This window comes from Pongo abelii, chromosome 7, assembly GCF_028885655.2.
Source record: "Pongo abelii isolate AG06213 chromosome 7, NHGRI_mPonAbe1-v2.0_pri, whole genome shotgun sequence".
NCBI lineage: Eukaryota > Metazoa > Chordata > Mammalia > Primates > Hominidae > Pongo > Pongo abelii.
Genome location: NC_071992.2, coordinates 80,862,427 through 80,887,484, shown reverse-complemented (window position 1 = coordinate 80,887,484; position 25,058 = coordinate 80,862,427). Strand labels below are relative to the sequence as shown.

Here is a 25,058-nt window from a genome sequence, read left to right as displayed (position 1 = left end):
CTGTTAGTACTAAGATTGTAGAAGTGTTTGGGGCTGGCCTGAGGCCTCCTTTGCCTACATTTTGTTAGACTGTTAGGTCAGCGCTCACTAAAGTCTTTTCCCTGCCCTCTTCCAACATTACTTAGGCAGTTCTACCCCAACCCTGCGGTTGTGGTATGAAGCATGCGCTGGGTAAGAAGGCTGGCTGGGTAGTGCATTCCCAGAGGAGTCAGGTGATCACTGTTGGAAGGCAGCTGCTTGAGGTCCAAGGCAGTCAGTGTCCCCTCTATTTTGCCTCGGGACAGCTGGTTATTTATCAGACTCCTAAGAAGTTTTCCTTGCTCCCTAGTAGAAGAGAGAGATTATGCAGCGGGCTTTTGATTGATCCAATGGGAATTACATTGATCTGGTGTCTGGCCTTGGTTCTTATCAAGTGGATCACCTCTAAGGTAGGCCATCTTTATTTTTAGGATGGTGACATTCATCATTATTAGTTTACATATTTGATAGGAATTAAATAGCTCGATGATTTTCTCCTCCTTTTGCCTCAGTTTTTATTCTCTGATTAAAAGAGCTGTGAGTTTCATCTGTTGACCAAAGGGCTTAAATTTACTATTTGTAGTTTTTGTTCTTATCCCACATTATTTCTTCTTAAGGGCTTTTTATAGCATCTTTCCTCAGTATCAAAGCAGTATTCCTCAGTATCACTGCCTTAAAGAAGTTTTTATGACTAAAGAAGTTTAACTTTTAAGATTATAAAATTAAGTTATACTTTTGGTGTATATATTTTAAACATTCTCTCGGAGAAAATTTAATAACACTTGTGTATTTAAAGTATAATGTTGAGGATTTCTAAACAATTATAAACTTTTTAAAAACGAAAAACCACTGTCTATCATGTTTTCTCCTAAGGTCTTGCTACTGCTAAAATACGTGCCTTAGCTATAATATAATGACATAAATGTAGGATTACATATATGTTGTTTTTGAAGTTGAATTCTAAATGTCAGGCTTGAGAAATTCTTGATAGAATGCTAGCTAGCCATTTGCCATCTGGACAAGGGTCTAAAACTAAAGTAAAACATATTTAAAATTATAGTCTTTGAAATTATTTTTTTCTATTCTTCTATAAAAATGATTATATCTTTCATCCACCACACAGCTTTGTTTCTTTCTAGATTGAGAAACTGAATTTTTAAGGCTATCACTTAGAAACAAAGCTTCTATAAAGTTAATTTTCTTTCTCAAGCAAGATTTTAATACCTGCTACGTAATTGTCCACGTTTAAACATAACATTTTAGGCATAATTATCCCTTAACTTGGTCTTCTTTTCTTGGTGAATATGATTGAAGAAATCTCTTAAAGAAAAATAATGTATTTAAATTTTAAAATCTTTGTGTTTTAAAAGTTAAGAATTAATTTTGTTGCAGTGACAGCTATTTTCTTGTTTTTAAAGGATTGGCTTTCCAAGTTATTGAATGAAGGTCAAGTTAATGTTAATAATGCATTAGTTGTCTTGTGGGTGTTTTCAGAGACTTTACTTTTTTTTTTTTTTTTTTTTTCCCCTGTAGAGATGAGGTCTTACTATGTTGCCCAGGCTGGTCTCAAACTCCTGGGCTCAAGCAATCCTCCTACCTCAACTTTCCGAAGAACTGAGATGTGAGACAATGCACCTGGCCTCTAGACTTTACTCTTTTAATTGCCACCAAAAAATTAAATTGTTTTTAAACAAAAACAATGCTAATATTTTTTTAAAAACTGTTGAAAAAAGGAAGAAGAATGGGAAGGATACTGTTTGGTAGATCAGTGCAATATTTGAATACTTTAGCCACTCAAGTACAAGCATGTTTTTCTAGCATATGTAAGATGACTACTCTGAAAAAGCTCATTTTGCTATGTCAGAGGAGATTGACTTCACAACTTTGGCTGAGCTTCATCTTTTGCTATATTATTATATTTTCGGTAATGTTGCCAAAAATTTTATTCAGTGCTCCCGTGTTTAAGCCCTTTAACCATCAGTTTATGAATCTGCAAAATGGAAGTAATAAAGCCTACCTTATAGAGATCTTGTGTGGGTTGAGTGAGATTTTGTGTGAAAACACTTGGAACATTTTTTTGGCACAAGGAACACAGCAAGTGTTAGTTAATATATTATTACTCTTACCATGTAATGGAAATGCACTTGCTTTTGCTAATAAATCATTTAGTGGAAAACTTGGAACAAAATAAAAACAGTGACACTTAAAATATCTTTGCTGGGTTTTAAAACATGTCTGTCTTTAAAAGTTATGTATTAACTAATATTGGGAACAACTTTTACACCTTTTATCATTTACCTTCAAGTCAAATCTTTTGTGGAAGAATGATTCACCCTAATTCAAGGTGAGTCTTACCAGGGCACTCAGAACTCCTGTTAGTGAGGCAGTGGGTCCTTTGGTGCTTTACAGTTTAACTTGTTTGTGCTACTGCTGTCAGTTTCTGATTAGCTCAGCCTCGCCCATGTTTTGACCTATACTAGTTTGCTTTACAAGCTGTTCCCAGGATGGCTAAATTAGAAAAGTCACGAGTAGAAGCCTCTCAGTTATTTCCATTCACTGGTGAAGTGAGGTGGGAATGTGGGTGATAGCTCTGAGAGTTTTATGACTGACAGTGTGACACAGGATTTTGATGAAATTTGTTTTACTGTTATTAAAAAGAAAATTCTAGTAGTATATGGTTTTTAAAATGAGAATCTTTAAAGAAATCTTTTTTACATTTGCAGCAGTCTTATATAAAAGTAGATATAATTATTTTTAAAACAACATGATTCTAACACGGAGGTCAAATTTTTATTGTTAGAACTCATAATTTATAGTGTTTTTTCCAAAATGAGTTACTGTAGATTATTCTACCTACCTACTTTAGATTATTCTACCTAGTGAGAGAACTTAATATTCATTTTAATTTTAATTCTTAAGTGGGTGGGTGAATGAATTATCACTCAGGATGTATTTGTTGATGGGTTCAGATATATATTTTAAAGTCCATTCTTTAAAAACAGTTTTGGTCTCATTTGGATTTATTTCATAAAAGCTATGTCTTGTGATTCAGTATAGCATTTAAGCTAAGTATTTGTAGACTAGCCTTACTTAAATTAGTACCTTATAATGAATAGAATAACTTGGATATTTTGCACAGACCTATGTAATTTGTATCTATTTTAAAATTAAACTCTGCCTTTTTTGCTTAATAAATTAAGATTAATACAGACCCTACCATTTTAATATCTAAATTAGTGCTTCTATAAATGAGGCTAAAATGATTACCTTAGTTAAGTTTAGTATGCCATGGTGTTATCTAGACTATGTGCATTACCCAGTTTTTGACTTAATATTATTTTGTGATATTTAACAGAGAGCTAATATTGGTCAGTCTTTCACAATCCTTAATGTGTGAAGTGATAAATATTTTACCTTTCTAAATAGCAACTGTTATAGTAAATGCCCTTCCTACATTAAAAAAATCATAATAATAATGTCAGCTCCCCTCCTAAAGAGAACTGTTAGAGATAACACCTTAAAATTTATTTTAACAAGTTATTTATCTGAGTTGTTACTGGACACTATCAAATTGATAGGTCATGACAAGTTATTACATAATATCTGCAGTTTCATTAATTTGCTTTAGCTGATAGAAATATTTATTGCCACATACGCCCTTCCTAGGCTACTAGGTTTACCCATAGATTGGTGGTATTGAGGATAGACCTGTAATCTAGTAAGCTAAATATGTTGGGGAGGGGATTTGCACAGTAGCTGTGAGTGGTGCCTTTTAACAGTGGCTGTTTGCTCCAGAGTAAATACCATGAAACACTGCAGGAGACTTCCTTAGGATATTCTATTAGTGGAAGACACTTTAAGCATAATGCCAGAAGTGTAGTCTATATGGTTTGGTCCCTTGGGATTTAAGATCATGCTTTTCTTTGTAGTAGATTTTTATTTTACTTTTCAATTTTAATTTTATTTATTTTGTGAATATATGATAATTACACACACTGCAAGACTCAAAAAGTGCAAAGATAAACATTGAAAAGCCCCTCTTCTACCTCTATATCCCTCAGCCTCCTTGGAGACACCCGGTGGTGATAGAATTTTATCTTTGTTTGAAATTTTTGTTCCTCTTACATTTCATGAACTGTGTTTTTTTAAGAACTTGTGAAATCATGTAAGATTTTAATTGATATTTTTCTCTTAAAAGATAAGCATTAAGGATATAATAACTTAATGTTTTGGGTAGTTCTTTTGCACACTAAATCCAAGTGAGGGCTTTCAGTAAATTTTCAATATAATAATTGTAAAAAATGTGATTTTTTTTTTTGAGATTTGTAGGTATAAGTTGAAGAGTTGTAAATCCCATGCCAGAGTTTTGTGAGGGAAGATGATCATTAATCTGATATGTAAAAATACAGTCTCATTGCTTTAATATGTATTTCTTTTGTTAATGAAGTCAAGCATTTTTTTGTATTTTTTTTTTTACCCTTGTGAATAGTATATTTATGTCCTACCTATTTTTCTACAGCTTTTTAGTCTTTTTGTAATTGATCTGTAAGACACTTAAAATTTTTTTTTTTTTGGTGGGGGGATAGTAGAGGAAAATTAGCCATTTGTCATATCAGTTGAACTCACTTTTCTGGGTTTGAAGTTTATCCTTTACTTTGTTTGTGATATCTTTTACCATCATAATTTAACTTTTAAGTGGCCAAATTTGTCAGTGTTTCATGACTTAGGGATTTTTATAGGATAGTTAGAAAGGCCTTCCTATTTAAGACTTTTTAAAATACAGTCCTGTTTTCTTTTAATACTTTCATGCTTTAATTTTTAACATTTGAATCATTGTTCCATGTGTAATATATTTTGGAGCAGGAAGGTAATAATATAGCTTTATGTTTTTCTAGATAGCACCACTTAATCTAACATTATTTATTAAAAATCAATATTTTCTCCACAGATTCTAAGTCCTGTATTTATCATATGCAGAATCACTCTTGGATTTGCTTCTAGAGTCTCTATTGATTATTTTCTCTATTTCTTTGCAATGTCACACTACTTTGTTAATATCCCATGGTGCTAGTCCATTCCCCCTCCCGCCCCTTTTTTTTGAGACAGAGTCTGACTTTGTCTCTCAAGCTGAAGTGCAGTGGTGCCATCATAGGTCACTGCAGCCTCCAACTCCTAGGCTCAAGGGATCCTCCTGCCTCAGCCTCCCAAGTATCTGGGATTACAGGTGTGTGCCACCATGCATGGCCTATTACTACATAAACTTTATTTTTTTTGCTTGTTAATTCAACTGATTTTACTGATCACTTTTGACATGCTAGGTACTGTTCTAAATGTTGGGATTTATCCTAGATCTGGGAATATAGCAGTGACTGAAAACCTTGCCTCCACAGAGCTTAGATTCTATGTCTAAGCTCTGGTTTGATCAATTTTATCTTCCTCATTTTTAAATCTATCCTTATTTATATCCATTCTGTTAGTCACTAATTTATTCATCAATTTATTTATCAGTTATTATTAATTTGCAATAAGTCCATTTAGTCATTTACCAAATTTTTATTTAGAACTTACTAAATAATAGGTCCTGTTTTAGAGACCAGGGATGCAGTGATGACTAAGATAGACAAAATTTCTGCTCTTGTGGAGCTTTTAGTAACACGCAGACAAGACAACTTCAGCTGCAGCTACACAGAGGACTGAGGTAGGGAGCTGTGGAAGGGGGTGGCTTCTAGGTGGCTGTAGATTTGGTAGTCAGGGAATCCCTTTCTGAAGAGATGATGCTTTGTCTAGAAGCTGCATGGTAAGAAGGGAACAGTGAAGCAATGATCCAGCATGAGGGAACAGCACTTGGAAAGGCTGTATATTTGGTGTAGATGCGGAAAAGCCAGGAGGCCGGCTTGGCTGTCTCCTAGCAGTGGGGGAGGCCACAGTACAAGAGGGCATAGAGGTAGGCAGGTCACAGAGGACTCTCGAAAGTAACGTTTGGGGAGCCCCAAGTGTGATGGAGAGCCTTTGGAGGATTTTGAGCAGGAGCTGAAGTGCTTACTTTTGCTTTTATGTGAAGCATGGAATGGGGACTAAAGAGATGCAGCAGGAAAGCCAGTGGATTGTCCTTTCCTTTCTTTTCTATTAATATTTGGCAACTCCCGTCGATCCCTTTTGAGTCAACACAGATGTCACCCCAAAACCTTTACTGACTTACTCAAACAGATTAAATTTCCGAAGAGAGGCTGCATGTGTCTCTCTTTGTATCCATTTTTATGGTAGTTCTTAACCATACTGTGTTACAATTATTTGTCGTCCCCATACCCCAGAGATTTCAAGAACAGGTACTATATCTAATTTCATTTTGTATATCCAACTTCTCTTGCACAGCGCTTCACAAATAATAAATGATGAATACATGTTTGTTGAGTTGAATTTTATATCATATTTAATTGTCATGTATTATAATGTGTATTTTTTTTCTAGAGGCGTGGAGCTATTTCCTATGACAGTTCTGATCAGACTGCATTATATATTCGTATGCTAGGTAAGCATTATTTATTTTATACCAATATCAGTTAATTTTGTTATTATCTGTTGTTATTTGAGTTTGAGGTATCTTTCATTAGGTAGCTTTTCATCACTGTTTGTAGTAGAAATAACCTATTCATGGAGTTTAGAGTCTGGAAACCAATATTGAATGTGATGTGAATAAAGAGAGGCATTTTAGAGTTATAGGTAATTGAGAAATCTTTGGCCTAATAACTGGGACACTGTCATTAGTACACAGTTTCAAATTGCATCTTGAACATTCTTCATAGAAAATAGTCTTAGATTTGTAGAGTGGCTAAATACCAAATAGATGAATGCCAGCATGGACAAAGGTGAGGCCGTGAAACACCTGCTCAGATAGTCCTGTCACTAGATGTATTTTGTTCTCAGTTGGCTGGTAAGGAAGACCATTTGACTTCTAGTTCTGGTGCTTAAATTTTTTATATATTAGTCAATTCTGCAAGGTAAAATGAATTTAGATATGTGCATATATATGTCTAATTTTCTTTTTCTCTTTTTCTCTGTGCCAGATTTCTGTCTTCATCCATGTCTCCTTCATCCTTGCACTTTAACTCATTTTATTAAACAGGCATATTAAGATTCCAACAGGCAAATTTATTCATTTTTTGTTAGAAGTCTCTCCCACGACTCCTCCTCAGCTCAGAATTCCTCCCTCAACTGTATGATACTGATCCATCCTTATTCTTCACCTACTTTTGTTTTCTTCTTTGCCACCTTCACTAATTCCTTTTCATACTTTTAAGCTGAAATGTTCCCCAGAGTTTTATTGTAACTCCTATTCCTTTTTGTCCTCTTTATTTTATCTTGTGTATCTTACCTGCCTCAGTTCTTTTCTACTCCAGTACATATTTTTCCCCCACGAATGCGCAGCCTTTTTCTCCTTGCTGTCTCCATCTTTCTCTAACAAACATGTTCAGGATTCCGCTGTCCTTAAGACAGAGCTTTGGATTCATATTTTCTTTAACTGTGTAGAACATCTCCATGTAAATGTTATGGATATCTCAAACTTAACATGTCTAAAACAAAACATTTGTGTTCCCCGTGTCTGTCTGTTCTGCAGTCTTTTGCCATCTCAGTAAATATAACTCCACTCTTCCTGTCATCAAGTCAGAAACCTCAGAGTCATTTTTTTACTTCCTATTTCTTACACACTCCATATTGAATTCATCAGCAGATCCTACTGGTTGATACCTTTAAATACACCCAAATCTCACCACACCAATGCTGTTACCACCACATTTATTACTTACTCCTTAACTGGAGGCCCTGTCATCTACCTGTGTTCCCTGACTCTGTTCTCATCACACCTAGAGTGAACCTTTTCAGACATAATCATCTGACTCCTCTGTTCAGAAGTCTCTGATGGCCGCAAAGGTCCAGCATGATCTGACCCCACTGCCTCTCCACCCCACCCCTACCAGTTCCCCTCACTCACCTTGCTCCTGCCACTCCAGCTTCTTGGCTTGCCATTGACTGTGCCAAGCATGCTTCTGTCTTGGGGAGTTTTACGCTGGCTTTTCCTCCCTGGCTCACTGCCTCGCTTCCTTTAGGTCCCTGCCCAGATGCCTCCTTTTCAGTGAGGCCTTCTCTGACTGCACTAATGAGTCACCCTCCCCTGCTCCTGTCTCGCTATTCCTCTTACCTTTAGTTTTCTCCGTGTAACTCATGATCTCCCATAGACTGAAATTTGGTATTTATTATTTGTGTCATTACACAAAAAAGATAAGCTTCATGAGGACAGTGACAGGGACTTTACGTATTTTGCTCACTGCTATATTTCCAGTGCTTGACATGTTAACATTTGTTGCATCATGAAGGAATGGCCACAGGACAGGTGACTAGTCATTGTGGGATGGAATTATAGTCGATGAAGTGAGCCTTGGAGGAAGTCATGGTCCTACTGAGAGAAACAGAGTAAGCAGGAGTGCCCTCTAGGCAAGCCAAATTGCAAGAGCAAAGGGATAGAGGCTGAAGATTTAAAGGTTATGAACTTGGAGGCTGTAAAAGTGTAGTGAGAAAAGTACTGTCTTTGGAACCCATGGAGCTGGGTTTAAATCCTGACTTACCCTTTGTACTAGCTTTGTGGCATGCAGCATGCTATTTAACTTCTCAAAGTCAAGTTTTTGAATCTGTAAAATGAGGATTAAGATTCCTATCTCTGAGGGTTGATGAGAGAAGAAAATAAAATAATGCCTGTAAAACACAAAAAAGAGTGTCTAGAACATGGTTGCTATGGTTATGTTGCTGTATAGAAAAATAAATCTGGAAGTAATGTGGGCACATGTAGGAATGACATTGAGCTTGCAAAGACCAAAGTTTAAGACTCAGCTAAAGGCCTTGGATGTACCCACTGTCAATGAGAAAAAGAGTGATTAATCAGATTGACTTTAAAACAAAGTCTTCAACGTTTTAAGTTTTTACACATTTATGAAATTGTAAACTGCTTGAAAATAAGTAATGTATTTTCCATTTTTCATATCCCTTTTAGCCCATAGTATAGTGCTAGGCACAGAGTCGGTTCTTAATAAATATGTTGCTTCTTTCTGCAGCTTTCTAAAGTTTTGTGCTGAGGATTTTCAACCTCCTGTAAAACAGATATTGCTTCCCAATGGCCTTTTTTTTTTTTAAAAAAAAAATGTTGCCCATGTGAATAATGTATTAGGTCATCTTATCATACACTTGAATCCTCTTTCAGAAGGCTAACTTATTAAAATATAGATTATAATAATTATTGTAGGGGCAGATTTAAAAAAAATCCTCCTCATTCAGCCTTACAATTCATTACTGAGATTTTGTGAACCCTTTTGAATAAATCAGCTCTTAACTACCTGTTCCACATATATCATCAGTGGGCTGTTACATATGAATATGATACCACACGGACCTTTGTTGCATATGGAAGCTTCTTCCCAAATGACAACCTTCTAAACTTATGTTTTATTCTTGATTCTGTCCAGGAGATGTACGTGTAAGGAGCCGAGCAGGATTTGAATCAGAAAGAAGAGGTTCTCACCCATATATTGATTTTCGTATTTTCCACTGTAAGTGTTTGTAGACATGATGTTTCTCTCGGATTTTCACTACAAATTGTAATAAATTACATAGTTTTCCAAAGGAAAAAGAATACCAGAAAAAAAACTCTATTATGTTTGGAATGTTTTTAAAACCTGGGTCATGTAAATGACACTATTTCTAGGTAATCTTAGTAAATACTTAGAGACAATTAGAAGCGGAAGATACTAAAATATGAAAGTTGGTATAGCTTTTCTTTTCTCCTCTAATTTATTACTTTTTTTCTTTAAAAAGATATTTTTTTAAAGTTGTTTTATTCCAAATGATTAGTCTTCGCTACTTCAACTGAAATGTTTTTGTGCAAATGATATTTTATAAAGGTATTTCAGTAGTTTAACAAAGTGTTATCTTTTAGGTTTATTTGAAAATGTATATCACCTTTAAAGATGCTTGGTAGAATGCCTATTTCAAAAACAAGCATTCTTTGTGGATTTGGCCTGTACTGGAGGGAAAGGGGAAAAAACAGAACTTCTAAACGCCTTAAATATTAAACGTATTAAATCTGTTTCTGGAGGAGTTCCACTTTCAGTAATGTTAGCTAAAGTAATTTGGATTGATGCTCTAAAAAATGAGAAAAACTATTCAAAATGTAAAAGACATGTATGTATTCAAATGTGTCTGCATGCTATTGAGGCAGAGAGATAAGTCCAGAACTTCAGGCTACTTTTCTTCTTAATAGCATGTACTAATTCTGGGAAAGGTGGATTAGAAGATGAGCAGAGCTTTTTATGGACACTTAGGGATAGAGAAACAAAAACAAGTGTTTAGAGCCCAGCAAGCCTGGAAGGTTGGTGCTGGTAAACCATTCAGGCTTTGGTTGGAATCCTAAAGTGCTATGCCTTAGAAATAAATCCCAACTTTGAAATATCTCACTCACTGAATACATTAAGGTGATCTGTGACTCATGTTTCTCGCCACCTGCAGGACAGAGATGTTACTCATCCCTTAAGTTTGCAAGCTGCAAACAGAGCCCTGGGATATGTCCTAGGCAAAGAGTAGTCAGGGCTTGGTATTCTTGAGACATCAGTAAGAATGTGTAGGGACACTCGGGGCCTCGGAGGAAGATTACCTCTCCCAGTAACAAATGACCCCAAAACTTATTGGCATAAAACAACCACTATTTTTGATGCTTATGATTCCGAGAATCAGGAATTCAGTCAGGGTATATCAAGTTTGGCTTGCCTGTGCTCTACAGTGTCTTGGTCTTTGATTGGAATGGTTCAGACAGCTTAAAAATGGCTGGGTAGTGACACTGGAGCCTTATGTCCAGGGCCTTGGTCCATCTCATGTCATCTTCCAGGGCTGGAACCTTCAAGATGGCTTCTGTACTCTTAGGTGTGGTGCCAACATTTTTCTCTCTCCATTAATGGCAGTCTCAGGGAAGTCTTAGGGTAGTTGGACTAATTACATGGCAGCTACTTTCTCCCAGAGCAAGCATTTCAAGAAAGGAAGTGTGAGGACTCATAGTGTCTGAAGATCTGGGCCCAGACCCTGGCATAACATCACATTTCCATATTCTGTTGATGAGCCGTGTCACACAGCTTGCTCAGGGTCATGGAGGGAAGACACAGCCCTCTCCCAACCCTGGTTGTCAAAGGGATACAAGGTCAAAACCTTTTTAATCTCCCATCTGTAATCTGGCACAAAATGTTTTGAAAAAGTAATTAAGGTCCTAGAAGGAGAGGAGAGGGAAAAATGTAGCAGGAGCAGTCTTTAAAGAAGCAATGGCTGAGAAATCTCTAGAAGTTGGTAAAAGACATTAAGAGACAGATTCAGGAAGTATTATAAATCTCAAGCAGAGTAACATTAAAAGAAAATCACACCTAAGTGTACCAGAGTATAACTATGAAAACCAAAATCAAAGACAAAGAATTAAAAGTAATGAGGGGTAGTGGAATATTATTTTCAAAGGAGCAATTAGGAGATTGCCAGAAACAGATTGTTTCATTTTCCACAGAAACAAAAGGTAGAAGACAAAGGAAAAATAGCTCTGATGTGCTAGAAAAAAATAAACTGTCAAACTAAAAATGTCATCCACAAACTCTGAAAAGGACACACTTCACAATTTGTTACGTAAGGCTAGCATGTAATCTTGATACTACAACATGACAAGGATGTGGAAAGAACAAAAAATAACAGCCAAATCGCTCATGAATGTAGAGGAAACATCCTAAATAACATATTATCAAATTATATCTATAACACAAAGGGAGAATTAATATATTTTGACCCAATTAGTATTTTTCCGGGAATATAAGGTTGGTTTAACAGTGAAAAATCAATCAGTGTAATTCACTATATTAATAAAATAAAGGAGAAAAGTTGTGGCTCACGCTTGTAATCCCAGCACTTTGGGAGGCTGAGGCGGGCAGATCATCTGAGGTCGGGAGTTCGAGACCAGCCTGACCAACATAGAGAAACCCCGTCTCTACTAAAAATACGAAATTAGCCAGGCGTGGTGGTGCATGCTTGTAATCCCAGCTACTTGGGAGGCTGAGGCAGGAGAATCGCTTGAACCCAAGAGGCAGAGGTTGCGGTTAGCCAGGATCGCATTGCACTCCAGTCTGGGCAACAAGAACAAAACTCTGTCTCAAAAAAAAAAAAAAGAAAAGCATTTGATAAAATTCAGTATTTGTTCTTTCTTATAATTCTGAGCAAGCTAGGAACAGAGAAAAACTTAAACAGTCTGAAACATTGGCTACAAAACGCATAGCAAACATCATATTTAATGGTGCAATATTAAAACATTCTTTCTGCGATGAGAAATCAAGAATATCTTTCATCATCTTTCCTATTCAGTATTGTTTCAGAGGTTCTAGCCAGTATAATAATGCAAGAAAAAAAATGAGAAGTATAAGGACTAGAAAAGAAAAAGTATCATTTTTATGGATGACATAGTTATGTACTTAGAAAATTGTTAGGATTAGTAAGTGAATTTAGCAGTTTTCCTGGATACAAAGTCAGTACGTAGTGGTATTTCTGTAAAGTAACAGTGACAAAATTAACATAATATATAATTTGAATTTGCATCAAGAAACATCAAATATGTAGGGATAAATCTAACTAAAGATATGTATAACTCTACATAGAAAACTGTAAGTCATTACATAGAAAAATTAAAGATAACTTAAATAGAAGTATATATACTGTTGTTTATGGATTGGAGGATTCAGTATTTAAAGATGTCAGTTTTTCTTCTTTCCTAAATTGAACTGTATAGGTTTAGTGAAATCACAGTGAAAAATCCCAGCTCCAAGAATAGCCAAGACAATTAGGAAGAAGAAGAACGAAATTACGGAGTTTACATCTCATAGCTATCAAACTTATTATAAACAATAATAATTAAGTCAAGGTGATGTTAATTCAAGGACTGGCAAATAGAATAAAGGCATACTGTAGAATCCAGAAATAACCCACACATATATGGATATTTGATTTGTGACAAGTGTGGTAATGCAGTAGGTAGAAGATAAATAATGCAATGGGTAGAAATAGCAATTTCACTAAATCAAGTGAATCTTGGACCATGTTCACACCATGCATTAAAAAAATCAAATTTTGGTTGATTAATTTTGCCAAATTATGCTGATAATTCAGGTAAGATGAGGAATGCTAAATCAATAACATTGATTTAGCAATGTGGACATGGTGTAGGGGAAGCCTGAAATTAAAGTAAATTTAAGAGAGAACAGAAAGATGTGAATTAGATATAGCAAGTATAAACAACTCTTTCAGAGACTTTTGTTGCAAAGAAAAGGGAAGAGGCCGGGCATGGTGGCTCACGCCCGTAATCTAGCACTTTGGAAGGCCAAGGCAGGTGGATCACCTGAGGTCAGGAGTTTAAGACCAGCCTGGCCAACATGGTGAAACTCCATCTCTACTAAAAATAGTAAAAATTAGCCAGGTGCAGTGGTGCGTGCCTGTAATCCCAGCCACTCCGGAGGCTGAGGCAGGAGAATCGCTTGAACCTGGGAGGCAGAGGTTACAGTTAGCCAAGATCACACCACTTCACTCCAGCCTGGGCTATAGAGCGAGACTTTGTCTCAAAGAAAAGGGAAGAAATAAGAGAGGCAACTGACAGAGGACGTAGGATCACTGATACTAGAAATTAATAGCAAAGCAAGAAAACAAAAAGGCCTGGCCACCTGGAAATTTTTCAAATTCTGAAATAAGTACTTCTTGGGTCAAAGAGGTAGACCATAAAAACGTGATAATTAAAGACTATATAGGAAAATCTATGAAATTCAGCTAATGCAGTGCTTACAGGAAAATTCATAGCCTTAAAAAATACTTACATTCATAAATGAGAAAGAATGAAATAAGTCAACTAAGTAGTCCAACTCAAGAAGTTAGAAAAATAATATCAAAATACACCTAAGAAAAGATAAAGTAGTTGTTAAAGATAAAAAACAGCAATCAATGAACTAGTAAACTAAAATAAAAGTAGAACTCTGTAACTAAGAGCTGGTTGTTTGCAGTAAAACAGATAAGTTGCTAGCTAACTTAGAGATTGAATGGAGCTAACGTGCATACTCAAAAAATAAGAGGGGAAAACACCATAGGTAAAGAGCAAATACAAGAATCGAAAGGGACTATTTTGCTTGACCCCAAAAATATATTTGAACACTTGTATGATCCAGAAAATTTTCTTAAAAATTACAGTTTATCAGAACTGAATGTAGAAAACATACATTAATCCAGCAGTACTTACAGTGCAGTCTGGGATCCTCAAGACCCTTTTGGGGGTCTGTGAGGTTAAAACTATTTTCATAGTAATACTAAGATGTTATTTGCCTTTTTTGCTTTTATTCTCTCTCAAGGATACAGTGGAGTTTTCCAAGGCTGCATGATGTGTGATGTCTCAGTAAATTCAGTGTATTAGCAGATATGAGAAACAGCCGGACGTTTCTCATTACATTTTTCTTTGTTTTGGAAAATATAGTTATTTTTAATAAAAATTATTTATGTTAAGATGTTATGGGTTTATAGTAATACATTTTTTAAATAAATTTAAACGATATTTAGCCATTAAATATTTTCAAATAAATTTTGTTTTATATATTTTTAAATTAACTAAATATTTAAATATTAAAAATTTAATTTCTATGGTAAATACTTAATTTCTGTGGTAAATATTGATAGCTATAACCCATATAAAGTTAAAGTTATTTGGGTTGTCAATAATTTTTAAGAGTGTGAAAGACTCCTGAGAACCAATATGTTAGAGAAAGTTGTGTAAGAGTTATCCCTCTAAAAGCCTGAGGGCCGGAGAATTTTATAGGCAAATTATTTAAGATCTTTAAAAGATTGATGATTAGTTTCAAAACTCTTTAAACTTTCAGATTATAAAGAGGGAACCATTCAGAGTAATTTTATAAAGCAAATATAACTTTTTATAAGTATAATATTCTCACTATAAATGTCAGTACAAAAAATCTTTTAAAAATATTTATTAGAATAAGGATTTCCAACAGCATGAAAGAGTAATACTTCAGCGATAGTGGGGTTGTTTTAGAAAAGGAAGCAAGGATGATTCAATACATAGTTTTTCTGCAATAATGTAGCAGAAACTGGTAACATTGGTTGCTTCCAGGATGGAAACTGGGTGGCTTGAGGAGATGGGAGGGGAAAGAAACTTAGTTGTAGACCTTTTGAATTTTGACTCATGTGAATGTATTGCTCGTTGGAAAGTTTAAGTAAAAATATGTTTTGATGTTGCAATAAATAAGGATTGGCTGTGGGTAAGGAAATCAGTAAAAGAGTTAAGTCTAAATATTGATATTTGTATAAAGAAAAGTACAATTGTATTTGGAGTCTCCAGCCTACCCCCTAACATTCACTGAATTTAGTGAAATAAGAGAATTTGAAAAATATAACTGTTAGAAGTTTTAAATAGGGGGCATAATGGGATGTTTTGGTGGGGGAGGGACATTAAAAATGATTAGATTGTTAGAAGTATCTCTAATGAAATTAAAATAGGATATGTACTATCTAAATCACTAGGAAACCAGGAGCAAATAAAATAAATCTAAAAGACAAGACAGGGAAGACCAAACATATCAATGTTAATAATAAAGATAAATGGGTTAAATGTTCCTTTTAAGAGATAAAGAAGGTCAAATTGGATAATAAATGAAACTTAATGACAAAAAAATGGTTCAAATTAATATGAAGCAGAACCGGGCTTGAGGTTTTGGTATCTATGCTTATATCCTGATCCAGTGATGTGGAAGCTTTGTAGTATGGTATTTAGAACATTGGAGGCAGCTCAGTGTTAAGAGCAGCAGGTTATCCTCTCGATCTCATCATGCTGTTCCTAAAAGGTGACAAATGTGTAAGTTGTAGTTGAAAATGGACTCTTGCTATAGAATTGGTCCTGTAGTTATTACAAAACAAGAATATGATGTCTCTTTAAGCCACCATGGTAATATAATTTAGAGGGGTTTTTTTAATAGAGAAAAATGCATTATTCTTTGCTGCTTATAATAGGTTCTGCTTATCACACAGCTTGGAGTTCTTTTTGAAATTGTAATCTAGTGTGTTTTGTGAAATGTGATCTAATCAGAGAAATGAGCACATGCTCCCGCTATGACTAAAATCTGTTGGTCATCTTCAGGCCTTCCCTTCTTCCACTGACTCCTTTGATTGTCCTAAACATTAGCCTGAACTTGTTCTCTGCAGGAGTTAGCTTACAAAACTTTTTCTTAATTTTTTTTTTTTTTTGAGACAGAGTCTCACTCTGTCGCCCAGGCTGGAGTGCAGTGGCACGATCTCAGCTCACTGCAGCCTCCATCTCCCAGGTTCAAGTGATTCTCCCACCTCAGCCTCCCAAGTAGCTGGCATTACAGGTGCGTGCCACCACACCTGGCTTATTTTTTTTTGTATTTTTAGTAGAGATAGGGTTTCACCATACTGGTCAGGCTGGTCTTGAACTCCTGACCTCAAGTGATCTGCCTGCCTTGGCCTCCCAAAGTGCTGGGATTACAGGCATGAGCCACCGCACCTGGCCAGTTTAACCCTAAGCTTGAGTTTATGCACAGTAAAGTTGAGCTGCCTTGGACTTAATGACCAGGAGGATTATCCTTCTTTTCTTTCCAATTATGAATCTTAAGATTTCTTCCTTGTGGGGTATTTCGTTTCTCCCTTGCAGTAGAGTTGAAGATATCAGGAGTTTATTTACCTGGAGGCAAAGTTGTCCTTTTTTACCCCTCTTCTTCCCTATGAAGTTCCTTGGATTAGGAATTTGTGATTTATGCCACAAACCCATTCACTTCCTATAATCTCAGACTTGGCAAAGATACAAACACTAAAGCAACCTTGCAGGATGTGTTTAAACCTTCAGAGGTACTGAAGCTTTGAAAGACTAATGTGCCCTCTACCTTGTATAGAATTAAAAATAAGACTATTTTCCCTAATGATACAAAAATTTACATGCATGCTGAAATAAAAATAGTTCCTAGGTGTTCTGATTGCAAAATTCTGGATATGTGTATTAAATTCATTAAAGCTAGAATGTTCTCTGCTTACAGCTCCTCAACCCACTTATTTTGTGCACCTGTTTACTTTTACCCTAAACTCACTGTTAATTTCCCTGTTGTAAAATTGTTGTCTCTTTCTGTTCTTTCATTGCTTAAATCCAGTCTCATTAAATTCTTTGGGTTTTTGTATGCTTACATAGCCTATTCTATTCATCTCTTTTCTGCCTCGTTATCTCTTATTCTCCTTGAACCAGTCGTTTATCACCACTGTCTGAGGTTATTCTGGAATTCTCCTAACTAACCATTTATCCCCTACTTTCAGGATATTTCTCTTCTTCTTCTTCTTCTTCTTCTTCTTCTTCTTCTTCTTCATCTTCGTCTTCGTCTTCGTCTTCGTCTTCTTCTTCGTCGTCTTCGTCTTCATCGTCTTCGTCGTTGTCGTCGTCTTCGTCGTCGTCGTCTTCGTCTTCGTCGTCGTCGTCTTCGTCGTCGTCGTCGTCGTCGTCTTCGTCTTCGTCTTCTTCGTCTTCGTCTTCTTCGTCTTCTTCTTCGTCTTCTTCGTCTTCTTCTTTGTCTTCTTCTTCGTCTTCTTCATCTTCGTCTTCTTCGTCTTCTTCGTCTTCTTCTTCGTCTTCTTCGTCTTCCTCTTCCTCTTCTTCCTTCTTCCTTCTTCTTCTTCTTCCTTCTTCCTCTTCTTCTTCTTCCTTCCTCTTCCTCTCTTCTTCTTCTCTTCTTCCTCTTCCGCTTCCGCTTCCGCTTCCGCTGCTTCCGCTTCCGCTTCCGCTGCTGCTGCTGCTGCTGCTGCTGCTTCTGCTTCTGTTTCTTCTGCTTCTGCTGCTTCTGCTGCTTCTGCTGCTGCTGCTACTGCTTCTGCTGCTTCTGCTTCTGCTGCTTCTGCTTCTGCTGCTTCTGCTTCTGCTTCTTCTGCTTCTGCTGCTTCTGCTTCTTCTGCTTCTGCTGCTTCTGCTTCTGCTTCTGCTGCTTCTGCTTCTGCTGCTTCTGCTTCTTCTTCTTCTTCTGCTTCTTATTCTGCTGCTTCTTCTGCTTCTTCTTCTGCTTCTTCTGCTTCTTCTGCTGCTTCTTCTGCTTCTTCTTCTGCTGCTGCTTCTGCTTCTTCTGCTTCTTCTGCTTCTGCTTCTTCTGCTGCTTCTTCTGCTTCTTCTGCTGCTTCTGCTGCTTCTTCTTCTGCTGCTTCTTCTGCTTCTGCGGCTTCTGCTGCTTCTTCTGCTGCTGCTTCTTCTTCTTCTTCTGCTTCTTCTTCTTCTTCTGCTTCTTCTGCTTCTGCTGCTGCTGCTTCTTCTGCTTCTTCTTCTGCTGCTGCTGCTTCTTCTGCTTCTTCTTCTGCTGCTGCTTCTTCTGCTTCTTCTTCTGCTGCTGCTTCTGCTTCTGCTTCTGCTGCTTCTGCTTCTGCTGCTTCTGCTTCTGCTGCTTCTTCTCCTCCTCCTCCTCCTCCTCCTCCTCCGCCTCCGCCTCCGCCTCCGCCTCCTCCTCCTCCTCCGCCTCCTTCTTTCTTCTTCTTCTTCTTCTTCTTCTTCTTCTTCTTCTTCTTCTTCTTCTTCGAGATGGAGTCTCGGAGTCTCGATCTGTCGCCCAGGCTGGAGTGCAGTGGCTCAATCTTTCAATCTTGGCTCACTGCAGCCTCCACCTTCCAGGTTCAAGCGATTCTCCTGCCTCAGCCTCCCAAGTAGCTGGGATTACGGGCACCCACCACCACGCCTGGCTAACTTTTGTATTTTTAGTAGAGATGGGGTTTCACCATGTTGGCCAGGCTGGTCTCGAACTCTTGACCTCAGGTGATCCGCCCGCCCTGGCCTCCCAAAGTGCTGGGATTACATGCGTGAGCCACTGCATGCGCCCAGCCAGGATTATCTGTTCTTTGATCCATCCTCTACCCTTTACCCAGGGTCAGGTCTTTTTAAAGAGAGAGAGAGCTTAAAATATAGAGGGAGATCGATATCAACAGGTTAAAGACATATGATATTACTGTTATTTATTAAAACTATTTATAATTTTTTTATTTCTTCTATGTGCTATATCTGTGGGTGCTGCTGAATTTTTTTTTAGATGTTGAAATATTTTTAACTTACTTCTGGAGTATGATTTTTTCCATGTTGAACATATTCTGTTTACTAAATTTACCTAGAAATTAGACATCTATATTGCAATATTGAACTTTTCTTTTAAGATTTTTTATATGTACAGTTTATTATAAGCAACGTTTGGGTTTACATTATGAAGATACATTCTCCTGTGAGCCAGCTGACATCCAAGATACCTGACCAGTTAAGGAGCAATTATAGGCCTCAAAATTAACAAGAAGGACCTCAACCATTTTATTATGTAGACGCCACAATATTTCCTACCATGAATTATTGTGGTTTGGATTGTTTTTGTCATAGTCCTTATTCTCTTAAGGCCTATAAATTTATCTTCAGTAGGATTTGCCATAGGCCTTCTTATCCAGCAGGTTCTGACTTTTACGAGTCTTTTCTGAAAGGGTATGAAGAGGCAAAAGAAGAAAATCAGTTGAGCACAGAAACACATTAAACACAAGAAACAATGCTAAACCTCACATCTAAACAAATTCCTATCAAATTTAGAAACCTAGGCAATCAGCTAAGGAGCTGGTGGAAGAAGTTCAAATTGTTACAGACTTTTTAGAGGGCAGTTTGGTAATGTGTATCACCTTTAAGCTCTTTTTTCTCTTTGATTTCACCACTAGAAATGTATGCAAATGGAGTAATCATATATAAATGTTAATGTATATGCAAAGACATTCACCTTCACCTTGTTTATAATAGAAACATGTATTAAGTTATGGTGTTCTTCACTGAAGTGTTTAGAGGTTGATATGGTTTGGCTGTGTCCCCACCCAAATCTCATCTTGAATTGTAGCTTCCATAATTCCCATATGTTCTGGGAGGGGCCCAGTGGGAGGTAATTGAATCATCAGGGCAGTTCTCCCCCATACTGTTCTCGTGGTAGTGAATAAGTCTCACGAGATCTGATGATTTTATAAGAGGTTTCCCTTTTGCTTGGTTCTCATTCACCCTTGTCTGCTGCCAGGTAAGACGTGGCTTTTGCCTTCTGCCCTGATTATGAGGCCTCCCCAGCCACATGGAACTGTGAGTCCATCAAACCTCTTTTTCTTTATAAATTACCCGGTCTCAGGTATGTCTTTATCAGCAGCATTGAAAACAGACTAATACAGAGGTGAAGGAGTAGAGTGCTTATAACCTACCCTCAGATGTTCAGAAAAAAGAATTAGGTGTTACACAAACACACACACGGAAGTATACTGCAAGTAATAAGACAAATGTTAACAATGCATATCTGAGAAAAGAGTGTTCTTTATACTATTTATTTTTGTAACTTTTTGTATGTTTGTGTTTTGAAATTATCTCTGGACAAAAATTTTTAAGAGTATGGTATTATGAAATTATTCACCTAATTAAAAATCACAGGTTTATACTCAGATCACATATTCGTGGGGTTTTTCTGTTTTGTTTTGTTTTTGTTTTTTTGAGACAGAGTTTCACTCTTGTCACCCAGGCTGGAGTGCAATGGCGCAATCTTGGCTCATTGCAATCTCCACTTCCTGGGTTCAAGCAATTCTCCTGCCTCAACCTCCCGAGTAGCAGGGATTACAGGCAATCGGTACCATGCCCGGCTAATATTTGTATTTTCAGTAGAGATGGGGTTTCACTATGTTGGCCAGGCTGGTGTCAAACTCCTGACCTCAAGTGATCTGCCTGCCTCAGCCTCCCAAAGTGCTGAGATTACAGGTATGAGCTACTGCACCCAATCTAGATCACATATTTGTTAATTAACTGAAATTAGGCCAGTTCTGTAGTTATTTATAAAGAACCGGGAGAGTTCAAGCTTTGGGAAGACATTTTGAAACTAACTTGTATTCGTGGTTACACAAGATAGAGGGATTTTGATGATTATGAATTCTTCTAGCCAAGAAGTGTTTCTCAAAGATCTGGTACAAGTATGCTCTCAGGGTTAGTTTGGCAGCTTTGTTGCAATGATTCTGATTTAATCAATAAATTCTATAATTTTCAAGTTAAGTCATTTATCAGATGGCTGTATCATGCAGACTTTCATAACAATTTTTTTAAAAAATATGTGCATGCATCTGTTACTTTTTTTTTTTTCCTTTTTTTTGAGACTGAGTCTTGCTCTGTCACCTAGGCTGGAGTGCAGTGGCATGATCTTGGCATACTGCAACCACCAACTCCCTGGTTCAAGCAATTCTCATGCCTCAGCCTCCCAAGTAGCTGGGATTACAGGCGCCTGCCACCACGCCCGGCTAATTTTTGTATTTTTAGTAGAGACGGGGTTTCACCGTGTTGGCCAGGCTGGTCTTGAACTCCTGACCTCGAGTGATCTGCCCACCTCAGCCTTCCAAAGTGCTGGGATTACAGGTGTGAGCCACCTCGCCTGGCCATGTCTGTTACTTTTAGTGGGCTCTTCATGCCAGAATAAAAACATTTCCTCAGATAGCATCTGTCACTAAATAAGTTTTCTGATGCATTCTTGACCTTTTTGTATTATTATTGATTATATCTTTTATTATCTATTATTGTAGCACAGAAGGTAATATTTATCTTACATATTTACATAGTTTATGAGTTTGAGAAAGGGATTTTTTACATAAAGAAGTCATTGTTAACATCACTTTAGGATGACCAGAAACATTCTTGGAGTATTTTCTTGAAATAGTATTTTCTTCTCTGGGAAATGTTCTATTTTGTGATTAAAAGAGAATACAGGTATCAGTAAGAATTTGTATTAGTCTGTTTTTACGCTGCTGATAAAGACATTCCGAGATTGGGCAATCTACAAAAGAAAGAGGTTTATTAGACTTATAGCTCCACCTGGCTGGGGAAGCCTCACAATTATGGCCGAAGGTGAAAGGCACATCTCACATGGCAGCAGACAAGGCAAGAGAGGTTGTGCAGGGAAACTCCCCTTTTTAAAACCATCAGATCTCCTGAGACATATTCACTATCATGAGAATTAGCATCCCCATGATTCAACTACCTCCTACCAGGTCCCTCCCACGACACATGGGAATTGTGGGAGTTACAATTCAAGATGAGATTTGGGTGGGGGCACAGCCAAACCATATCAGAATTATACTAGTGGCTTGTGTTAAGAGATTTGGAATATTTTAGCTCATTAAAGATACTGTTTAAATTTGTGGATGCTCACTGTGTAGGAAAAACCCTCAAACTGTGTTTTCCCTCAGCTCTTACACCACCATGGCAGTCATCAACACAGAAGACTTCCATGACCAAATGTGTGGAGGGGTTTCTCCCAACACACCAAGCGGTGGACACCAACTGGGTGTCCTCTAATTCAGTTCCAACACTATCTACCTGGAGGGAGTGTCGGATCCCACAGGTTAAGGGCTTAGTTCCTAAACTTGCCTCCCAGCCCCCAAAACCCAGACACCAGTCACAAGTCCCGGCCTCTGGAACTTCTGACTGACCAGCTTCAGGTTGCGGTTCCCAGGACCCTCTTTTTGGGTTGGATTAATTTGCTGGAGCAGCTCACAGAATTCAGGGAAACACTTATATTTACCAGTTTGTTATCAAGGATATTGCAAAGGATCCAGATGAAGAGATGTGTAGGGTGAGGTATGGGGGAAGGGGTGCGGAACTTCCACACCTTCCCTGGGACGCCACCCTCCAAGAACCTCCACATGTTAAGCTATGTGGAAGCACCCAGAACCCAGTCCTCTTGGGTTTTTGTGAAAGCTTTATGAGGTCAGCATTCCTTCCCCCAGATTCCCCCAGGGTATGGGGCAAGACCCTCTCTGGGGAGAGTCTTAAGACTCACAATCAGAAAGGCCAGGGAAGATTGAAACAGGTGAAAGGAGAATAGGAGAATATTGGAGAGATTGTTTCCTTAGGCCTAACATACCCAGCGTTTTAATAAAAGACTGTAACAAGGGATATAGGAGTTAGCCTGGGACTGTGGATGAAAACCAATATATACATCATAATACTACACTCCCATTAGTTAAAAACTTTTATTCAACCTGATAGAAGGACTGTGGTTGCTTATACAACAGAAAGCACAGTCTCTGGTCATGCAGTTGGAAATGTATCACAACTAATCCATAAACATTCATACTATGCTGGTCATTGATGATTTATTTACGTAACAAAAATCTAAGGTTCATGCTTCATGTTTAACCTCTTTGCCCTGTGTCTGTCCCCCAAAGCTGTGCATGCAATCCTGTGTTGGTGTTGAGGGCTACAAGATTAGCCACAAATAAAGGATCTAATTCTTTTAAGTGTATGATGTATTTAATATATACCTTTTTTTAAAAACAAGATTCGGTTGGATGTGGTGGTCCGGGTATTGTTGTTGTTGTTTTGAGTGAACAGACTGATTTCTGACAAATATTTAAACTGAAAATGTTGGCATTAATACTTTTCCAAGACCCATTGAGAAACTTCCTCAACTCTCATCCCATTTTAAAAAGGTTCCTAATCCTCAGACCTGCCCTATATCTAAGTATTACACCCATTAAGGTACAGATTTGTGGTCCTCCTGCATTTAATTAATTGATTCTTGATGCCCTTTCATTCAGCTAATGTTAACCTGTTTGGTCTCCTGACTGATGCTGGGAAAATTTAAGTTTGAGGCACTTAATAACAATGAGCAATGGGTAGCCCCAGCAAATTGGGAGGAAAAGATAATGGAGGAAGAGGAGAGAAGGGGAAATAGAGAGAGGGTGATGCATGGGAGAGAGGAAGAGACTGACGTCAATGCTGGGCTGACCGTAAAGTGGTGCCCGGAGCTTTCTAAGTGTTCTAACAGGCTCCCTTGCTCCTAAGCATCATTTTTTACTGTGGCAGCCTCTCCTTACTAGGCTTCTCAAGTTTCTGCTTTCATTCAACTCCGTAAAGATAACCAGGAGGCTCCTCGTTTAGTTTTCCTCTTTTGAATAAGTAACTTCAGTCGGCTAAAGTAAGAGTCTCAAATATTCCTGCAGAGATTTTCCTCTGTTCAATTAGCCATATACTTGGTCTCTTGAAATAAAATATTTTGAGTCCTAAATTAAGTGAACATGAAATAAATTCCATATTGATTTTTTTGTCAAAAATTCATCTTGGCTGGGCATGGTAGCTCACGCCTGTAATCCCAGCACTTTGGGAGGCCAAGGCGGGTGGATCACCCTGAGGTCAGGAGTTCAAGACCAGCCTGGTCAACATGGCGAAACCCCATCTCTACTAAAAATACAAAAATTAGCTGGGCATGGTGACGGGTGCCTGTAATCCCAGCTGCTCGGTAGGCTGAGGCAGGAGAATGGCATGAACCCAAGAGGCGGAGGTTGCAGTGAGTCGAGATAGTGCCACTGCACTTCAGCCTGGGTGACAGAGTGACACTCCATCTCAAAAAAAAAAAAAAAAAAATTCATCTCTTGTCTGCTCTAAATTTGTCTCTAAACTTAATAAGTCATTCTTTAGTTTCACATTATTTTTAACGTATAAGAGATACTAATGTCTTAAACATTAAAGAATTATTATAATCCCATTCTGCATGCCCATTAGAATTTCTAGTCTGATGTGTTCTTTTGAATGATTCTGGCATGATTATTAAATAGTAATGGAAGTTGTCAGCTTGACAGTTCTCTTCATGGAATTTGCCAAAGCTCATTGACGTCATCCAGACTGGAGGGCCTGGTCTCTCTGCCAACATCCAACAAGATGTAATACAAGGAATGTGTTTTCTTTCAGTGTTTCTCATGTCAACACAAATGCAGTTTTTTCCATTTTCTTTTTACTCTTGGGACACAGTAATGTTCCAGTCCATGTAAGTATGTTTCGCCCATTATCTTGAGCTCTGTATTCATTTTAACAGTTTACTTCATCCCATGCTAGGGCAGCAGGGGGACCTTTCAGGATATTTACA

General features: G+C 37.5%; 1 protein-coding gene across 1 annotated transcript in view; it reads left to right on the top strand.

The window, feature by feature from the left end:
* Positions 1–255: 255 nt before the first annotated feature.
* The window catches only part of PDE7A (phosphodiesterase 7A), a gene marked incomplete at its 5' end in the record, with an annotated part of 71,967 nt that continues 47,164 nt past the window's right edge, over positions 256–25,058 (top strand). The window contains 3 exon segments of the mRNA NM_001134151.1: positions 256–428; positions 6,487–6,547; positions 9,531–9,614. Of these exon segments, the coding sequence (NP_001127623.1) occupies positions 369–428; positions 6,487–6,547; positions 9,531–9,614 (205 nt within the window).